We start from the raw sequence: 19,270 nt of genomic DNA on the forward strand, positions 1-19,270 counted from the left end.
TATTCATTCAGAACTTATGGTTGCTTAATAGCCGCATGCAACCTAATGCGTACAAATTTTGACTATTTGTATGGATTAACCACCCTGCGATTGCGCATTTCTGTATTTTGTTTGCTTACCTTGGCATGGAGGATACCGGCTGTGGAGAACAGTCAGGACCCAAAGTGGGAGACAGACAAAAGCCCCATAACAACACTACTGAAACATTAACACATTTTAAAGCAATTGATTGTAGCTTTCTTAAAAAACATTTCGTCAAAACTTACACATCATTAAGCAAGCATATTAAACAAATCAGAAACATAAGAGCAACTTGAAACAGGGAGGAATTTGACGGTTTAACATTACGTGTTTCTGCTCACGATATTTATCGGAAAACTTGTTGCCTACAAAACAAGGATCGACGTACATTTACTAAGATGTGTAACGTTTAGAAAATTGTTTATGACGCATTCCCTCTTATCTTTCTGAACTATTGTTCTCATTGGCTGGTGAGTCTAGATTATGTAAACATAGAAACATTAATAACTTCAGGCAAATAAATCCTCCTTGACAAATAAAACTAAGCTCTTGCACTTGGACTAATATATACAGAACAATAAGGGATGGACAAAAGTATGCATCTATTGAAAGTAAATCTGATGATCAAAGCATACACGTGCCATCCAGTTATTAAGATGAGAATAGAAATGTGAATATCCTATATGCCCGAATTTGGACTAAATATAGAATTCTACAGTGTGGCGTTAACATTAGTATCTATGAGATAATCTTCAATGTGCATCTTGTGAAAGCGTTGAAAGTGACTAATACATACATGGATACATACATATATACATACATACATGCAGGCACACATACATACATACATACGTATGTACCTACGTACGTACCTACGTACCTACGTACGTACATACATACATACATGCATGCATACATACATATATACATACATATATACATGCATGCATACATACATACATGCATACATAAATACATACTTGCATATATACATGCATGCATAGAATGGAACAAACTGCTGTGCAGCAAATTATGAAATTATTTTAGATTTGTATTCGGCAGTCGCTATAATTAACCATATATAATATATTATCGGCTTCCTTTGTGAAAACAATTCGCGTTCACATCATATGATTTATACTAATATAAAAGCAAGCACAAGTCTTATCGGACTCTTCAGAAATGTTACACTTTTTCGTTATTTCAATCATTTGAATCCCTTATAGCTCACTATAACTGTCAGAGTAACACATATTGCTTACACATTACACCGGTGAACTCCAACGCTGTTTTGTCTCATTGTCTCCATTTTTCCTCCCCTATTACAAACTGTATACGTTCTTCCATAAAATTGTATTTTAATATTAGTTCGTACTTTCTCTGCATAATGTGCAACCTTTGTATTAACGTTTTCTATAAGTTGTAAAACTGTGCAGCTGCATCGTAACAAAAGAGTTACGAAAATACTGTGGTATAATGAAGCTGAGAAACTGTCCTATCCAGCTAAACATGCAGTTGCATTGGTCACTTTTACACGAATAGTTATTCATAGTTTTGCAATAAAGTTTGCAATGATATAATTTTCATAGTTCAAAGCTGATGTTAATTTTGTTGTTGTTGTTGTAGTAGGGTATAACGCCATTTCTCAGCACACGATAGGCTATACATGGCGGCCAGTATTAATGGTGGAGGAAGAACCCGGGAAAACCCGCGAAAGAACCACCGACCCACGAGAAGATACTGGCAAGCTTTTTCACATACCCACATTGGCTGAATCCGAGACTCGAACCCACGCAGACAGAAGTGAGATGGCAGTGATCTGTAACGGAGAGCGCTTTAGACCACTAGGCCACTATGGGTCCCAAGCTGAGGTGAAAAGAACCATAATAAATACGTTAGTATATCCTTTTCAGCTCAGGTGGTATAGTTTATGACTAGTAATTAAGGCGTCGCGATACATGCAAATCTAGGAGGAGATATACATTTTGCTCCTATTCCATCGGTGGTATGAATCATAACCAAAAATGTACTAAAAGTACCATAGTAATCAGACTAGTCATCGAACCAAAAAAACAGTTTTCGATCTAGTTAGACCGATTCGTCTTACCACAAATATTTCTAATCATTAACTTAAAATATTAAGTATGTAAACTCACTCTTAGTTTTCCATATTATTCTTTAATATATTGAAGGGAGTGAATTTTCAACGTTATGTCTGAATCACATATCCGGGTATTTTCTCCGACGTCAATGGCAACGAATGCATATTCCTTTCAAATCTAGTTTTAGTTTCAGAAACAAAGAGAGCATTATATATATATATATATATATATATATATATATATATATATATATATATATATATATATATATATATATATATAAGTAGGGAGAAGTTTAATTTATATTGCGAGCTTGACCTTTGTCCACGATTGAAGATAGAGGTATAGTTGTATAGCCGACTTGACTATTCTCGATTGTTTTAAGAAATAAATATCTGAATTTGAATTCCGGTCTAGTCTTTGATTACGACCTTAGAATATTGTTTAGTAAGCAATCTTGTGTACAGTTTTATAGACATTTGCATTTAAAATGACCTAAATCTTATAGATACTATGGTATCTTATGTCATGTGACACTCTCATCGCAGAGAAATGTGCATTTTTTGTGATCTATCAGTGTCATCTATTCAAGAGTTGAAACAATTCCGAAATCAATCTATTTCATTTCGGAAGTTGCTAACGTTTCATCATTGAAGGTCTGAGTTTGACAGGGAGAAAACAAAATGTTTATGTACAGATCCATAACTTCATCACCATGTGATTTATTTATAGACGATTATCTAGGTAGTGAATCCCTGATAATGTGTGAGTCCACTAATATATTGGAGTGTGTTTATCATGTATTGATATCAAATAGCGATCTTGCTGGGACCGTGAGGGTCTTACGAGATATTATTTAACCGCCGTTCGCAATCGGTTCAATAAAAATCTATATTATTCCAGTGCTTCTGGATTGCGTTGGTTTCCGTTCTTGTCTGCATCATAGTAGAATAGATCTGAACTGGTATGAATTATACTCTCAAATATGAATATTCGTGTTCTTCATCCGCGAATAAAATGATGAAGATCACTTTACCACTCCTATTTTTGCATCATCTTACTCATCCGCTTCGATTATTTTCAGATACGGCTATCGCTTTGAAATTATCTATGTTGTTAACATCATCTTATGTTGATATGAGGGATCGCTAAATCTTGTCGTATTTTACCATAATGACATTCATACATAAATCGAGCTACTTTCATTGTTTTTCTTCAGCGATGACCAGACCGGTTTATTCTTGATTAGCCACCATGATTATAATTAAGTTTAGGAAACTTCTGAGTCTTCACGTGTCTAACTGCTCCATACTGGCCACTTTCATAATTGTTATAGAATGGTCTTCCAGTAAGATATGTTAATATTATTTACTGTCACATTGTATTTTCTACTGCTTTCATTTTGTACTAAGGTAATTTACGCATCTATGATGTCTCTAAAGGTAACTTCTATATTTTATATTTCCTTATCGACATGAGTTTCTAAGGTAAGAACGCTATGATGCATTTATCAGCCTGAAAATGCTCGATTACATCGAATGTGTCGACAGTAACCCATGAGCATGACATAGTCTATCAATGTCTTCTTCGTCGGTTAATCCAAGTTCGATGATGTTTTTCTTATCTTCACCATACACATGATTCATGCAGCCGATGATTTATGTCTGTATCTTCCAATGTCGGTATTGTGTGTTCGTTTATGACAATACGCATTTAGACAGCAAATATTTGCTAGAGACAATGCCTACCAACAAACAATAATCGGCTAATTCAGTACTTCCGGTGACAATTCTAATCCTTGATAAATCTGTGGTAGATAATCATCAGACAAATTACCATTAGTGCGAAGATAAGGCTACTTAAACTCCAGTAACTGGACCTTGTCATCGATGACCATTTATCCATTTGGTAAATACATGAATCCTGGAACATCGAATATGGAAATATCATCACTTACAATCTTTGATTTAGTCACGTGTTTCATGTACCTCTTAGCCACTTTCTCAAAAACAGCCCAATTTGCATGGTAAATAGCATGTTTCTTTCTTCGTGAAGACTTATCTTTTTATGAGCAATATCTTCCGGTGACGATCAAGGATTCTGACCAAGGATATATGCATTTTCCGATACTCTATTTGTGGTCGTGATTAGATAATGTCATTATTATGAATGATGTTTGATCTTGTGTATCCATGCATTTGGCAAACATCTTCAGATTTGTCATTATTATATAGAATACTATTATGTAATTACGTTAACCATTTTTGATGAGCCACACTGAAAACTACTCGATAGGTTTTCAGCATGTCTTTTTTTCCTAAGAGATTTAATCTTTCCAGACATGTGACTATTTAATCTAGTTCCAAATCTTAATTTGATCACGACGTTGTTGGAATTTGTGGGTTGAACCACAGAAGAAACTTCCTTACGCAGACTAACATCGTTGATAATCGCATCCACATTGATTGTATGATGTTCACCCATATGTATTTTAGATATGTAATTGATCATCGAAGGAACGCACAGAAAATATGCGAATGAATTTCGCAGACACACCGAGTAGTATTCTGCCAGATTCTCGAGAAAATTCGTTCCATCTTGAAACGATTAGTCTATGATTTCAGGAATTTGAGCTCATCCTGTGCTTGGAAACACTTTCGCGGGATACATCTAGACCGTATCTGGTCTAATGAACTAAAATTTAAACGCACGAATGAAAACACCTTATATTTACTTTCCATTTGGATATCTCACATTTAAGAGACGTGACATAATCCATTTTTCCGTAATGTCCAGAATTAGAATATTGCAGCTAAAACGTGTCAGGGATTGTTTTTAATGTGATGGCTTTTGCTTTTGTTAAAATCGCTTACAGACAGTTGATCAAAATCTAATTCTACCTGATAAGTATAACTGATTATCATATAACATATTATATTCTATCTCTTATTGTTTATTTTCTTCTTGCATCATTTCATCAAATTTTCGTTGTATAATACGTGATTACACCAGGCTGAATTTCTTGATCGTTTTCATCAAGTCTTTGTCCTTGTTGCTGATGACAACAGTATAATGATCTGGTGGAATGGTTTTTTCTTATGTCTCAATGCTGTGGCTACAACGATCTTGTCAGATTATTACTTGTGTGTGTGTGTGTGTGTGTGTGTGTGTTTGTTCCTGGCTACAGTCAGTGCTAACTCTGCTCCAATCGATCTGAAATTTGTTGGTAACTAATCGTATATGCTTTCATTCGGGTTCCAAAACGGTTATTCATGTTCTCATGCTTGTTCAAACAATTTCATGAATTCCTGCTGCGGATGTATTCTAATATAAGCAATGATAAAATCACAGCGAGAAAGCGGGACACGAGCGAAAACAAATATATGAGTATGGATAATGCAGATGATATGAAGACAATGGGTGGGAGCCAATTTTCTTGGGATAGAGCATATATGATGACCAGTGGTGGGGGCTAATTGTCTTGACAAAATGCAGATGCCATGATGACTAACGGAGGTACCAATAGTTTGGTGCAAATGATTGAAAACCACTTAAATAATTCCCTAATTGATTATTCTGCTGTTTCTCTAGTTGGTTATACCAATACCAGAGACTGTCAACAGGTTTCATTTTGTTGTCTATCTTCCCATGGCTAACTGGGCCTGAACTATTTCCTGCCCTTCTGAAAAGGCAAATGTTAAATTATTAAAGGTCCTTTATCTCTAACCCTTTCTAAAACAAGAGCAGAGTGGTAGAGCAGGCAATTTTTAGTTTGCTTTGGTACTGTAAGCAACACTGGTTTTCTAGCTGATGTGGAGATTTTAACAGTATCAAGTAGTAGGACCCTTACCTGGTGTTCGTGTGTCCTTTTGAACCCGAATGTAACAGACCTGAATCTTTCATGTTTTAACTACTATATAGATAAAACATTTTCTATATTTTATGAGTTGAATTTTAGGATGACTATTAATATAAGTAACCATATATATTTCGGTCAAGGTCTTGGTTACTGAATGCCCCATATAAATATACATATTGTTATTTTTTCACTGCAGTGAAATATCAATACTATTTTAATTAGAAAATCGTATAATTCACTGCTTAGCATAAAATAAAATTAAATTAAAAATAAGGATATAGGTTTGATTGCAGTATTGCCATCCAAGAAAAGTATGTTTGCACATCACCACAACACAGGCCATCACAGCCACATCATTACTTGCAGCATTCGATTTAATTTGGGTTTCAACTGAAGTTTGTTCAGAACTTTAATCACATGGACTTGCTAAGACTTGTGCATGTACTTCTATGATTATTTCAAATGTAATTCGCAATACCGTAATTTCTTTCATTACATTTTTAGTCTGATGAAATAATGTGTTTATTAAATTGTACAATACTTGGTGTTTTTTACTCTTGTCTATTACTTATTACCTGATCTGAGATAATATAGTCCTAATATATGTATAAGTACTTGAGCGAAAACTTGTTGAGCATTTGTTAACCTGACTGAGGGTCTGAAGTTGACCACATCTGCTGCTATATAGGACTTTGGATTTGACAATGAATATACGGACACGAATATACAGAAATATGTGATGTAAACTTAACGTCCGAGATAATATAAACAAATATAAATGTATTTGAGTGATTCAATACATGAACCAACTTTTCAGCATTAATAAATTGTATAAATTCGCAGCTGGACAAACTATCGAGGAATAAATGTAACCAGCAGAGATTTGAAAGCCTTTGTTTAACAAAATCAATTTTTTAGCTAGAATATATCCATGCGCAAAATATGAAACACTTTATTTTAAATTGCACTTCAAACAGAATCTTAGAAAAATGTACCACCCTGTTATTTTAAAGTGAATGATTTGCCGAAAGTGAAAGAAGAAAACAAATGATATCTACAAGATAGTAGATCATTGAACGACGATTTTTTCAAAACGTAGTTGTGATTAGACAATAATTTCTACGAAGTGCGACACAATCGCAAATCATTGCAGCTAAATTGTAATTACATAATAAACGTATTCTCCAATTAGAGGCTTAAACGAAAGTACAAATTAAAAACAAATGTATCGGATAATCCTATCTGTGCACTTTGTTGAAGCAACAAAAAACCTAACATACATAAAGATAGTAAATTGAACTAACGTGTGTGGAACATAGTATACATATATATAGAGCAAAATGTGCTCTTCCATTACCAGACATTCGTAGAACCGGAAGCAGGGGCTAGTAAATCAATTCCACTAAATTGCATCATGGGGTTGAATAAAGAAGTATTATACTGGATCAGCATGTGTCAAGATTTTTCTGATGATCAGTTTCAACAAAACAGTGATAATTTAAATAGCTATGCATATGTGTTTACATACATGACAGTTCAAAATCAGTTAATAAAGATTGCAATAACTTATGTACACCAGAGTGATTGAAAATTATAGAATGTTGATTAGCCTATAATGAAAGAGAGACTATAAGCGAGGAAGTTAGTGAAATGCAGGGCCTGACGACTTAGGAGCAGTAAAGCTCTCCGGATTCGTCCCCATCCCACCCTGTGGTGTTGGTGAAAAAGAAGGATGGAAGAAAATATTGATATATATATACTTGTTTTTAAAATAACTGCTTTCTCTAAGGATCCGATGCAAAATATAGAGAATTTGTTTTGTTTTCAAAATTGACAATTCACCAATATTTCAGAACTGGATCATACATAATAATATTGACAGGTGCCCATCGCTGATGACGCCGCATGTAAAGGTCATTCGAGAACTATAGTCTCTTTGAAGATATACTTGTGTACGCGCATTTCCGGGAATAGCACTTTACAGATTTAATGCCTTTTTTAGACAAACTCTTAATGGCTAATATCACACCTAGCACCACCATATGCAATATGGTATATAATGCATTATGACCATTTAATAAGTTAGTCATAGCAATTGCCACCCGGCCCTGAGAAAATTCATTTGATGAGACGATTCTAAATCAGAAACAAACAAACCAAAAAAAACCACCATATCCCTTTGCTCTTTTAGTTAGTCGGGTTGTACTTGAAATTCTTACAAAATTATATCGCTGTTTCTAGTCCGTTGACCGGCGTGGCTAGAAAAAGGCAAATAAATAAATGTGGCATCACGCCAGAGTAGACATTATAACAATCTAAGAGAAAAGATGAGCAGTGCACCAACCCTACATTTGTAAGAGGCTACAACACGAGAAGGCTTTGCAATTTGATCAAGATAGATTAAAATTACCCGACACTAATGCAAAAAGAAAGAGCTGACACTGGAACCAAATTGTACCGTGATGGAAAATGAGCAATATAATGGTTTATGGGAAACATTCACAGGTACTTTTTCGGAAAGGAATGTGTTATGGAAATGGATCACACGCCCTCGTATATATATATATATATATATATATATATATATATATATATATATATATATATATATATATATATATATATATATATATATATATATAATTGATAAAAACTAGAATACTGACTTGCTTTCTATAAACTGATATTGTGAGATAGACGGTGTGTATAGGAAGTGCATTCCAGTTTATAATTACACAGAGACAGATATCAGAATCCTTTATAATTTCTTTGCAACTATAACTCAGTAATAATGTGACTTTTTAATTATGGATACAATGAGTTTTCAATAAATATTTCTGATTGTTAGCAGTTTAGTTTCATTACATCTTAAGCGAATCAATCCATTCATATTAAGAAATATCTTATCTAAAACGCCAGGGTCCATTTCCTCTATGATTTGTTTTGTTCATGTGAAGTTATTAATTTCTGGATTGATAGCGAGTTCCTCTGTTTTTTGTGTCATATACCGATACCATTATCTGAAGTATGGTTAAAATGGTAGAAACCGATACAATCAGTGCAGTGATTTTGATGAAATTCTACTGTTTCAGGTACAAGTAAAGAATTAATCCAAGAGTTTATTAAAAGGAGACTTGAATATATTACATAATAATTGTTTTCTTTGTTATATCCGACATACGTTTCAATCTTTTCTAGCTGAATTCGCTGATTGTATTACTTTTTCTGTATTACCGCTGATATTTTCGCTATAATTGCACACAGTTTTTATATCGTATGTATCTTATATTTCTTTCCTCCATCACATCAAATGTTACCTTAATAACAAACACGGAATAACTACTGAATTTGTATAAGAGAAGATTTGTTATAATATGACTAGAGCAGCTGTTTCTATTTACTTATCTTAAGATATTACACGGTACCTACTTTAGAGTAACAACCTTTTCTCCCGGCTCGCAACTGTCACATGAACCATGTTATTCTGTCCGTTTTACCAAGTCAAACTTGCTACCAGTAGTATCTGCAAATGTCTAAATTGTTTTTCTTAATGACATCATATTGATTGTTTTACGGAGATAGTTCTTCCTAGTCAAATGTTCCTTCACCATTCTTTCCCTTTATGTCTTCCAATCCGCACTACACACGATCTCCTAAAAGTGCTTGTTTGACTATAAACAAAGTCTCTTCCATGGAGTCGGGAAGACAAATTTTCGAAAAAATAGACTTATATGTTCCGATTCTAACTTTTTAACTGCTGTTTTATTTAGGTGTTTCTTACATATTTATTGGCCGAATGATAGCTATGACATGTTTCTAGGTTGTTGAATCCAACTGGCGACATATGTATTGACCACTGGGAAGACTGACCAATACTGACACAAAGTGTTCTTCTAGTTAAATAAATAAATGAATAGATCAATAGATGATGCCACAACTACTGTTACTAGTACTACAACTACCACTACAGACACTACTACTACCAATGGTGCATATTATTATCATAATGTGTAGCATTAACATATTCGAGGGCACCATCCTTTCCACATGTTAAACACTAATCTGCAATACGTTGTATCAGTTGGTATCTTTTTCCTTTATTTAAAGTTTATACCTGGAAGCATAGGTATTAACCTGAAAAATAATATACTACTTTGCCATTTCTTTCTATAAATAAATCAAATACATATCAGTTTGGGTATTGATTAGGTTTCATGCATACAATATGTTAGCTTGAAACATAAGATACATTTAGTTGTAACCATTAAACTAAATCTTGCAGTTTCTAATGTTTCCTACATACTTAGTACGGGTAATAGTGACCACACGGTTCAATCGGACATTTTGTCAAATTCTCATGTAGGAAAATTCATCTGGTTTTAAAATGTTGGACGTTTTGTGTGAGCATAACGTTAGCAAATTATATATAATTTTTATTTGAATTAACCATGGCGTTCGCAATATTCCAATTAGCTTGATAGGACAGCACGAAAATGACTAACGTATCCTAACTTCATATGACTCAATAAATGCAACAGACACATCATAATACAAATTCGACGTTTTTATGGAATTCAGGTTTTCACAGACATAATAAGGGTTAGCTATTCCATAGATATGTTTATGCAATTTTCATCTGTCTTCTATAAATTAGTAGTTGAAAGACGACACGAAGATGAAGTGCCAAGATCGCATCAGGAAACAGGTTGGTTGCTCTTTACTCGAAATTTAATCGGAATATGCTTTGTTCTTTGCTTGTCTTGATATCAAGATATCACAATCCTGGTTATTTTATGTTTCTCCACTACATTTCGAAATATTATAAAAGGTATATCTCGGAAACAATTCCAAAGGTTTTCCCCAAAACGGAAGATATATGCTTGAATGAGTGTGCTAAGAGAATATTGTTTTAACTGAATAATTTTATTGGTTATTCTTCTTGTGCCCGGTAACTTTTCAACATGAATATTATATTATTACAGTGTTGCCGTTATTACGATGCATTATAATAGTCAATATTTCTATTCCAACGGAGCCCTTGTGTGCTTATCTGCTCGCTAAATCAACAATTTTGAATTTCTCCTGACAAAACGGTATTTTTCTGAGCATTATACTTTAATTCTTGAGCATATTACAGATGTTAGTATAATTTGCATGTGGCTGGTATTTACACACACACACACACACACACACAGGCTCACACACACACACACACACATATATATCTATATCTATGTATATATATATATATATATATATATATATATATATATATATATATATATATAAAGTCGTGAGCATGAAGGTATTGGATTTAAATATAAAAATATAATGTACTTGATAAGAGGAATTTTTTAATCACGTGATAACTGGCGGCAATTGACAATTTACATCTCAGAAAGAAACGAGAGAAGGATCACATGTAAAGCAATTTGACTTTGTTCAATGGTTTTCTTCATCGATTTTCTCACGAACACAACGTTTGCCAATTTTTAAAGTTTGCGATATCTAATATATTTGCGTACTGTAAAGTTATCTCATTATAAAATGACATTGATATCTCTAATACTGGAATAAAATGTCATGTTATCTAGCCAAATGCACGGTAAAGTGTTATTCCAATCAACACTATTCATTTTATTTTTGCATGGATTAGCATACACTAGTTATTTTCTTCCTGTTATAAATAATATTAATTAATTTAGAATGGCTGTTGTTGGAACGAAACGTTAAATTTGAGGCATTCATTATTAAGAGTTGTGTATTCAAAGTTTAAATTTCAAACAAGTGCTGTGTTTTTAATACTGAGAACTGAAATGTAGTCTAGAATTTATAGAGTTGACGCCATACGTATGCATATTGAAACAGAGTGTTGCGTTCCATGGATTGTCATCTAATGAAGTTCTGTTCATTTGAAATAATAGGATGCAACGATTTTGATGCTAATGTTGTCAGATATTTTCAGATTAACACATATAGAACATTTTGTCAACCTAGGTCAGTTAAAAGTATAGAGATAGCTTACTATTCACCCCTGCCACAATAATACATTTGGAAAAACGTTGCCTGATGCTCCACATCAAACTTCACCATTGTGTTACAATCTAAGTAGAATCCATGAACTGATGTGTTACATTTACTTACGTAAGGTCATGTTTGTAAACACTTACCCCAACCTGAAAGGAAGAAAAACGTTTAATTAATGATGTGTCATTATTCAGACTCACTATAACAAGAGCAGGTAACATATGTTGTAAGAAAGACGCAAGCTCTTTCATCACATATAACGAAATCACAATACATCATAGGAATTCTATTAGACAGTAATAATATCATGGTACTAAAACTTTGAATGTGACGAATTCGTGTCTTACGTTAGTTTCTATAATTAGAGCGATTTTGCTCGGGATCCCTTAACTCTTTACACAGATAACGTATGTGCTATTTTAAGCATTTGCTAGTACGAACAAGGTGCTCGTTTACTTGATTAATTTGATGTAAGTATGTGTGTACTTTTTATATAATTATTTTTGGAGCTAAAATTATATAGCATTATTCCATTCGTTATCATGAAAAGCTTGTAAGATATAATGATAGTTGACGACCTTATATTTCCGATACAAAGAAAATTGAGATACCTGTAAGATCAGTAAAAAGGATGAATATATTGGATGTTTTACTTCGAAAGTCACTAGACGATTATTATGGCTCCTTTATATTAGTTTTGAAAGATCCATGCATTAAATATAAAGTAGAGCAATCATATCAAATACGAGCTGGTCAAAAAAGATAATGGATCGGAAAACCTGTGAATTTTTAATATGACAAAATTATGGGTGAAATACAAAATGGAAATGCGTTCAATAGGAACCTAAAAACATTAGAATCTAACACTTCTGTAACAAACACATGCAATGTGGTATGTCATTTGGGAATTTGTGGGCTTTAGTTTCTCCACATGCCCAGCAGGCAAATAGTATATAAAATAATGAGAAATTGAACCTAACACGCATTTTATCAGGAAAAGATATAATTCGTTTCGTTGTATATATAGGACAACTTCCAAACACATGCACATTTAAGTTAGCCTTCAAAGTTAGCCTAGTATATATTACTAGTTTGCTACTCTCAAAGTGAAGCGAATCATTCAACAGGGTATCCGCTATGCTGTAGTTCGTTAAACAATGATTTATTAAACTCATGTGTTTCATTAAATGCTATGTTAAATACAGTAAAGCAAAAACTACAAATAAGTGTTTCGTCTAAAAAGAAATTAATACGTACCAATATATATGGTTCAATAAAGGAAGAAGGAACTCATATACTATTTAAAGTATGATTGAGCATTTCATCTCACCTGCCGTCCTTTTATTTGCATTCACACAAAAATTGAATATCTGACATGTCTTAGTTGCACTTAAATGTAAGTATATACATAGTGACTGTTACTTGAGGCATTACAATGAGATAATCCTCTTTACCTATGTATTTATCGATCTATCTCAGTCATTAGAATCATAGGAGGCACTGGCTTCAGACCTGGTAATATAATATGGTTATACATACATACATACATACATACATACATACATACATACATACATACATACATACATACATAAATACATACATACATACATACATACATACATACATACATACATACATACATACATACATATATAGTATTACTATGTACGTGTGTATCTTTTGGATAACCAATTAGACAAATATAATAACCAGTTAGATAATTATTTTGGAAGTTTCGATGATTTCTACGAAAAGATCAGCCAACCCCTTGGCCATTCCAGTATCATCATATTATATCCATTATCCCACGAAACTTCGCCCACACTCTTGCTCGTCATACCATTTGAATTTTACCAAGAAAAGTCTGGCCCACCATTTGTGCATTGCGACAATAATACATTGGTTTCTGATCGTTTTTCCTTTGTTTCGATGTGATAGTGTGGGTAATTATAGTGCTGATTTGTACGCAGAAGAATGTTGATATTAGTGTTTCACCCAACTCATCTGATCAATTGTTAAAGCCCGAAAGGAATTTGATTTTTTTACGGCGTTTCTGAATGTTCAATTTCCATGTGAGAAAGACATAGACAAGGAATACATAATGATGATATGCAGATTCAGAAGAATTCGGATATGTATGATTCAACAAACTCATGCTATCACTTTGCGGAATAGTCGAAACCAGAAAGTCGAAAATCAATCTCATTTGTAGCTCAGTGTCTGTTTATCTGTATTAAAGATATTCGATTGAGATGGAGACATATTATCTGTATTTTTAGTTACATCAATGTGGTTATCTTGTGATCTGATCAAGTGTTGAACAGTTCCAAATCAATCTTTATTTAGGAGGTTTCTGACGATTCAACACTCATCGTATGAGATGGACAGAGATAAAAAGAAACAATTAAGTAGGGATGATACATAATTTCATCACCAGTTGATGAATTTACAGACGAATATCTTCATAGTGATTCCCAGATAGTTTGTGAAATCAAATGTGTTTTAGAGTATGTTGTCAGGTGTTGTTAAAAAAATAACGATCGTCACATAATTGTCTTGCAGCTACTCTGGCCAGGAACAAGAGGTTCTTACGAGATAGTATTTACCAGCCTATCACATTGAGTTCAATCTCAATATGTATATGAATCCAATGGTTCTGAATATTTTTGTTGTCGTTTGCAGAATCGTATACTGTGTTATCATGTGTAGTTTCAACTATGTGTATTCGTGTTCTTCATCCACGAATAAAATGATGTAAATCACTATTCTGCTCCTTGATTTGGCATCGTCTAACTCATCCGCATAGATTATTTTCAGATACGGCGATCGCTTAGCAGTGATGTATGCTATTATCAGCAAGTTATGTTGATGTTATGTATCACTAAATGTGGTCGTATTCTACAATACTGACATTCATACACAACACGTGATAATTTCATCGTTTTTCTCCTGCGATAACCAGACCCATCTAATGCTTATCTGCCATACTTATAATTAAGATTTAGAACAATTCTTAGTCTTCACGTGTCTAACTGCTCCATACTGGTCACTTTCATAATTGCTGTAGGTGGGTCTTCCATTAAGACATGTTAATAATATATACAATCACATTGTAATGTCTAGTTAATTACTTACATTTCATCAATAATATCACCAATTGTTCCTAACAAATCTCAGATCTTTTCATTGTTATATTAATTAAAAGGATAGCAGTAGACTATGTTTCCTGGCTATTGTACTTAGATGGATTATCCCGATAAATTTATGCGGTGTCCTATTTCATTACGTTTGGTGATATTATGCAAAGAAAGGAAAATAACACCTAGTTTACTTCTTTAGAACAGAAACAATGCGTGAACATAATTAATGATTTATAGCCAACACAACCGAGTGGAAGAATAAACAACAAGCCTGCAGTTGTTGGAAACTTGAGCATTTATCTGTCTGGGAGTACAGCATTATCAGTTACAATGATAGTGTCATAATTACCTGGCAAAAAAGACAAAAGTCTCATCGGTACTTTACTGATGAGCATACTCCCATTATAATTTGCACTTTCTTCTATATATTTCCTTTGTGTAATAATGATATGTCTTCGTTACATTGCAGAAGACACGACCTATATTATGAAATGCATGATGTGTTACTGTGAGAATTTTTTTTGTTATAAGCTAAGGAACAAAAAACAATAAGATATATATCCTAATAAGTTCTGAAATAGTGTCACTAATATCTTATCCTCAAAAACTAAATAAATTAAATGATAAATGAATTGAAGACGTTGCAATCAGCCGTTCAATAGCAATTGACTTCGAGTAAGATATATTATATAATATATAATGTTTTCAAATCATTACTTACGTCTGGAAACTTCAAGCGCTGAATGCATAACGTATTCAAAACAATACTTACCAATGGATACTTCATTCGCTGAAAGAACACAACAAGCGTGATAATATAAATGGTAAAATATACTTCTCGTAGGTGGTTTCAACATATTTTTGTAATGCCTGTAATTGATTAGAAATCATATCCTTATAAAATGCATACTTTAAAATGCTTTTGTGAAAGTAATGCAATTTGTTAGATCTTTCGGTTCTAAAGAATGCTATTTTCCGTTCTTCTCCGTAAAAACAAAATAAATATTATACTCGAAACGAAGAATAAATATCCCGCATTTTCTTTGCAATCTTACACTATGTCTCTGAAATGTAAAATATTCCGAGTAGCTGTAAATTGTTCTACACAGTTACAGTGTATAATTTGTTGGCTGTGACTAATGCCGTTTAACTACGTACCACTACAATTGCTTAATACCAGCATCTTCTTTGGTATAAAATGTATGTTCTCTTGATCCTCTCGTTGTTGGTGTGGCATGAACGAAACTTTGATAAGAACGTTTAATATTCAAATAACCTCTCCGGTATCCACCATATATTCATTCGTACCCATATTATATATCCAACAATGAGAATATAGAATATCAAGCCATAAAAAACTTTCTTTATATGATTATTTTCAAATTCTACATTTTACTCGTTGTCTACTAAGTAAGTTAGAATGAGGTATTGATTGAATTGTAACGATTTGCAAACTATTTTGCACAAGCCATATAAACTTTATTTGTATCATTCAGGCAAATGGTGTCTCACAATGAATGTAAATTTATTTTTAAGTCTACACGTACCTCCCTGTATAAGCTGTCTTGCGTAATTATGGACGAATAGTCATCTATTGCATCGAGGAGGAGTGGCGATAAAAAGATTTTCAATATGGCCATAGTTGATATCACGAATAACCCATACTGTTATGACCATCTACTCAGAAGGAATTACCGACAACATTATTTTCAAGACGGCTGCTGTGGTGGCCATGTTATATGTCCGATGAGCACAATTTTCATTTAGGACCAACTAAACTCGCGATGTTTGTGTGTGTGTGTGTGTGTGTTTGTGTGTGTGTGTGTGTAAAGTTGTATTGCAATCCTCCACGTAATGTACGATGATAACATATATTGCTGACAGATAGACGGACGATGGATAACATACCAACCCATAGTCTCTTCTGGTCTACGGCAAAGAAGTTAGTGTATACCACCCGTATACGTCTTACTATAGTACGTTTTGTCACTCGGACACATATTTTCCTGGGGTATTTATACCAACAGAACGTAAAATAATGAAAGAGTAATCATTGGTCACTAAACGATACGACTGCGAGGAAATTGAAATGAAATCAAAAATAATTTGCAGGCTTTGAGATTTAAATGTCTGGGAAACACAGCATCACAACCTAAAAGGTATAACTCTCACTCTCCTGACAATTATGGCAAAATGACAAGCGTTTCTTAAGTAATGGAGAGAAACTCTAAATACAGTATGCGTCTTCTATTGTGGTTTTCATATTTGTGTTAAACATTTACATCTTCCTTTCTCTGCAAAAATCTAAAGTTGTATTATGAACTTATTAATGTATAGTTGGTATCAAACATAATACACTGTTATTATATGCGAATATAAAGCATTTTGATTACCTGATGTCATCGGAATGTTACTGATAATTCATCATAGATAAGAAAAAGGGGCATAATACCTAAACTGTAACTTTATACTTTGTAGTGTGTCTGTGATTTGGATTTTTAACGTAGCTTTAACAATTTTTCAATCATATCGCTACAATGTTTGCAGTGTGGCAGCTTATAGTGATGTCTAGCACTGGGGCATCATGCTGTGCGAAAGCGAGACAGCTGTTAGTACCATTTTGGAAGTCTTTGGTATGACTCGGCCGGGGATGGAACCCACGGCCTCTCGCTTCCGAGGCGGACGCCCTTACCAATAGGCCACCGGTGGGGTCCTATACTTAGTAGTAAATTATGGCTTAAATTCGATGAATACCTATGTTACTGAACATATGTCTTAATAATCAAATAAAAACAATAAGAAATACATATCTTACTCTTTAATGACTGAGCGGAGATATGCTGATACTTACAAATGCTTGTATCTGCTTTTTTTCCTGAAATAATATAACAAATGTGATAATAGAAACGGTGAAACAGGCGGCGCTTATTAGGACTCAAAAGGGGAAACAAACAAACGCATGCGAGAATATAATTGCAACGTATGCCGCTACTTTTGCTGAATATTCCACAAGAGCTGACGTTTATCCTGATCTACTACTCAACCTTTCCTTGTTGAGACATCAACATTTTAACAACGACGGGACTGTGTAATACTGAAGTTACGCATCGGGTATGTTTTGATGAATATGATACGGAAGTGTTACCGGACACTGAAACAAAAGTAATAATTCCATTTTCCTTTGTTGGACCGTTAATTGTAAGATGCAACAGATAATGTTAGTCACATTATACATTTTCGAGAAAAAAATATACACTCATTAACATCTATCCAAAGCTAGTGATATTATGGCCGATCAGTCAATAACTGAACATGATTAACAGGGAGACAATGTCATATTATAATAGGCACATCTTGAAATAAACGCATAATTCGTAAGTCCATAAATACATGTAACTTCACTTTCCGACGAAAGCGATAAATGCGCGATATTGGAAAAATATAAACCAGACAAGAATTTGAAAATAACCCTGCCTTGTTAAATGATAACAGGTATGCGATAAATTTGACGAATAATTAATTTTCATAAACATATGCGTCCGAGAAGTCATACATTAACTTTATGTAATGCAAAATATTTACCTATTTACTGAAAACACATATAATTGTACTTACTCTTTCTTTCTTTTCTATTTTGTCCTTAAAGAATATAATAAACCAGTTATTAGACAAGGTGAAATATTTTCCGCGTATTTGTTCTCAAACGTGACCGTATAAAAACATGAAAATATTTGTAAATGGAAATACAGTGTAAGTCATAGTGGGCAATTAATTATTCCTGAAAAAATATAATAAATCTGATATTAGACAAGGTTCTATAAATTCGACTTACTTGCTCTCAAAATAGGAGGAGATACGCATGCACGTATTCACAAATGGAAAACTGTGTAAGTCACACAGTGTAAGTCATTATATCAAATAAGGTAATCCAAACTAGTTGTCGTTAGAACTGATCTATTGTAAGGCATATCTCGTATATAAATATATGAACTGTAACTTTTCTGTCTTTTCTTTATTCTGAAGAAATATAAATTAACAATCTGTAAATTCTGTAGCCATTTAGTACTTTAAAGTCTTTGGGCAAAACGTACAGCGCGCAGCTGATTACAAAAAACAGA

At 33.5% G+C, this 19,270-nt stretch overlaps 1 protein-coding gene across 1 annotated transcript in view; it reads right to left on the reverse strand.

Moving 5' to 3' along the window:
* Positions 1 to 5,761: 5,761 nt before the first annotated feature.
* LOC149774071 (uncharacterized) overlaps positions 5,762 to 19,270 on the reverse strand; it is a 63,334-nt gene continuing 49,825 nt past the window's right edge. The window contains exons 6-10 of the mRNA XM_089945841.1: positions 18,768 to 18,791; positions 18,004 to 18,027; positions 15,874 to 15,942; positions 12,153 to 12,158; positions 5,762 to 5,805 (exon numbers count right to left, since the gene is read on the reverse strand). Coding sequence (XP_089801967.1) covers positions 5,762 to 5,805; positions 12,153 to 12,158; positions 15,874 to 15,942; positions 18,004 to 18,027; positions 18,768 to 18,791 — 167 coding nt within the window. The remainder of the gene's footprint in view (positions 5,806 to 12,152; positions 12,159 to 15,873; positions 15,943 to 18,003; positions 18,028 to 18,767; positions 18,792 to 19,270) is intronic.

The sequence above is a fragment of the Sinohyriopsis cumingii genome, unplaced genomic scaffold (genome assembly GCF_028554795.1).
Source record: "Sinohyriopsis cumingii isolate HCF-2022 unplaced genomic scaffold, ASM2855479v2 utg000426l, whole genome shotgun sequence".
Lineage (NCBI taxonomy): Eukaryota > Metazoa > Mollusca > Bivalvia > Unionida > Unionidae > Sinohyriopsis > Sinohyriopsis cumingii.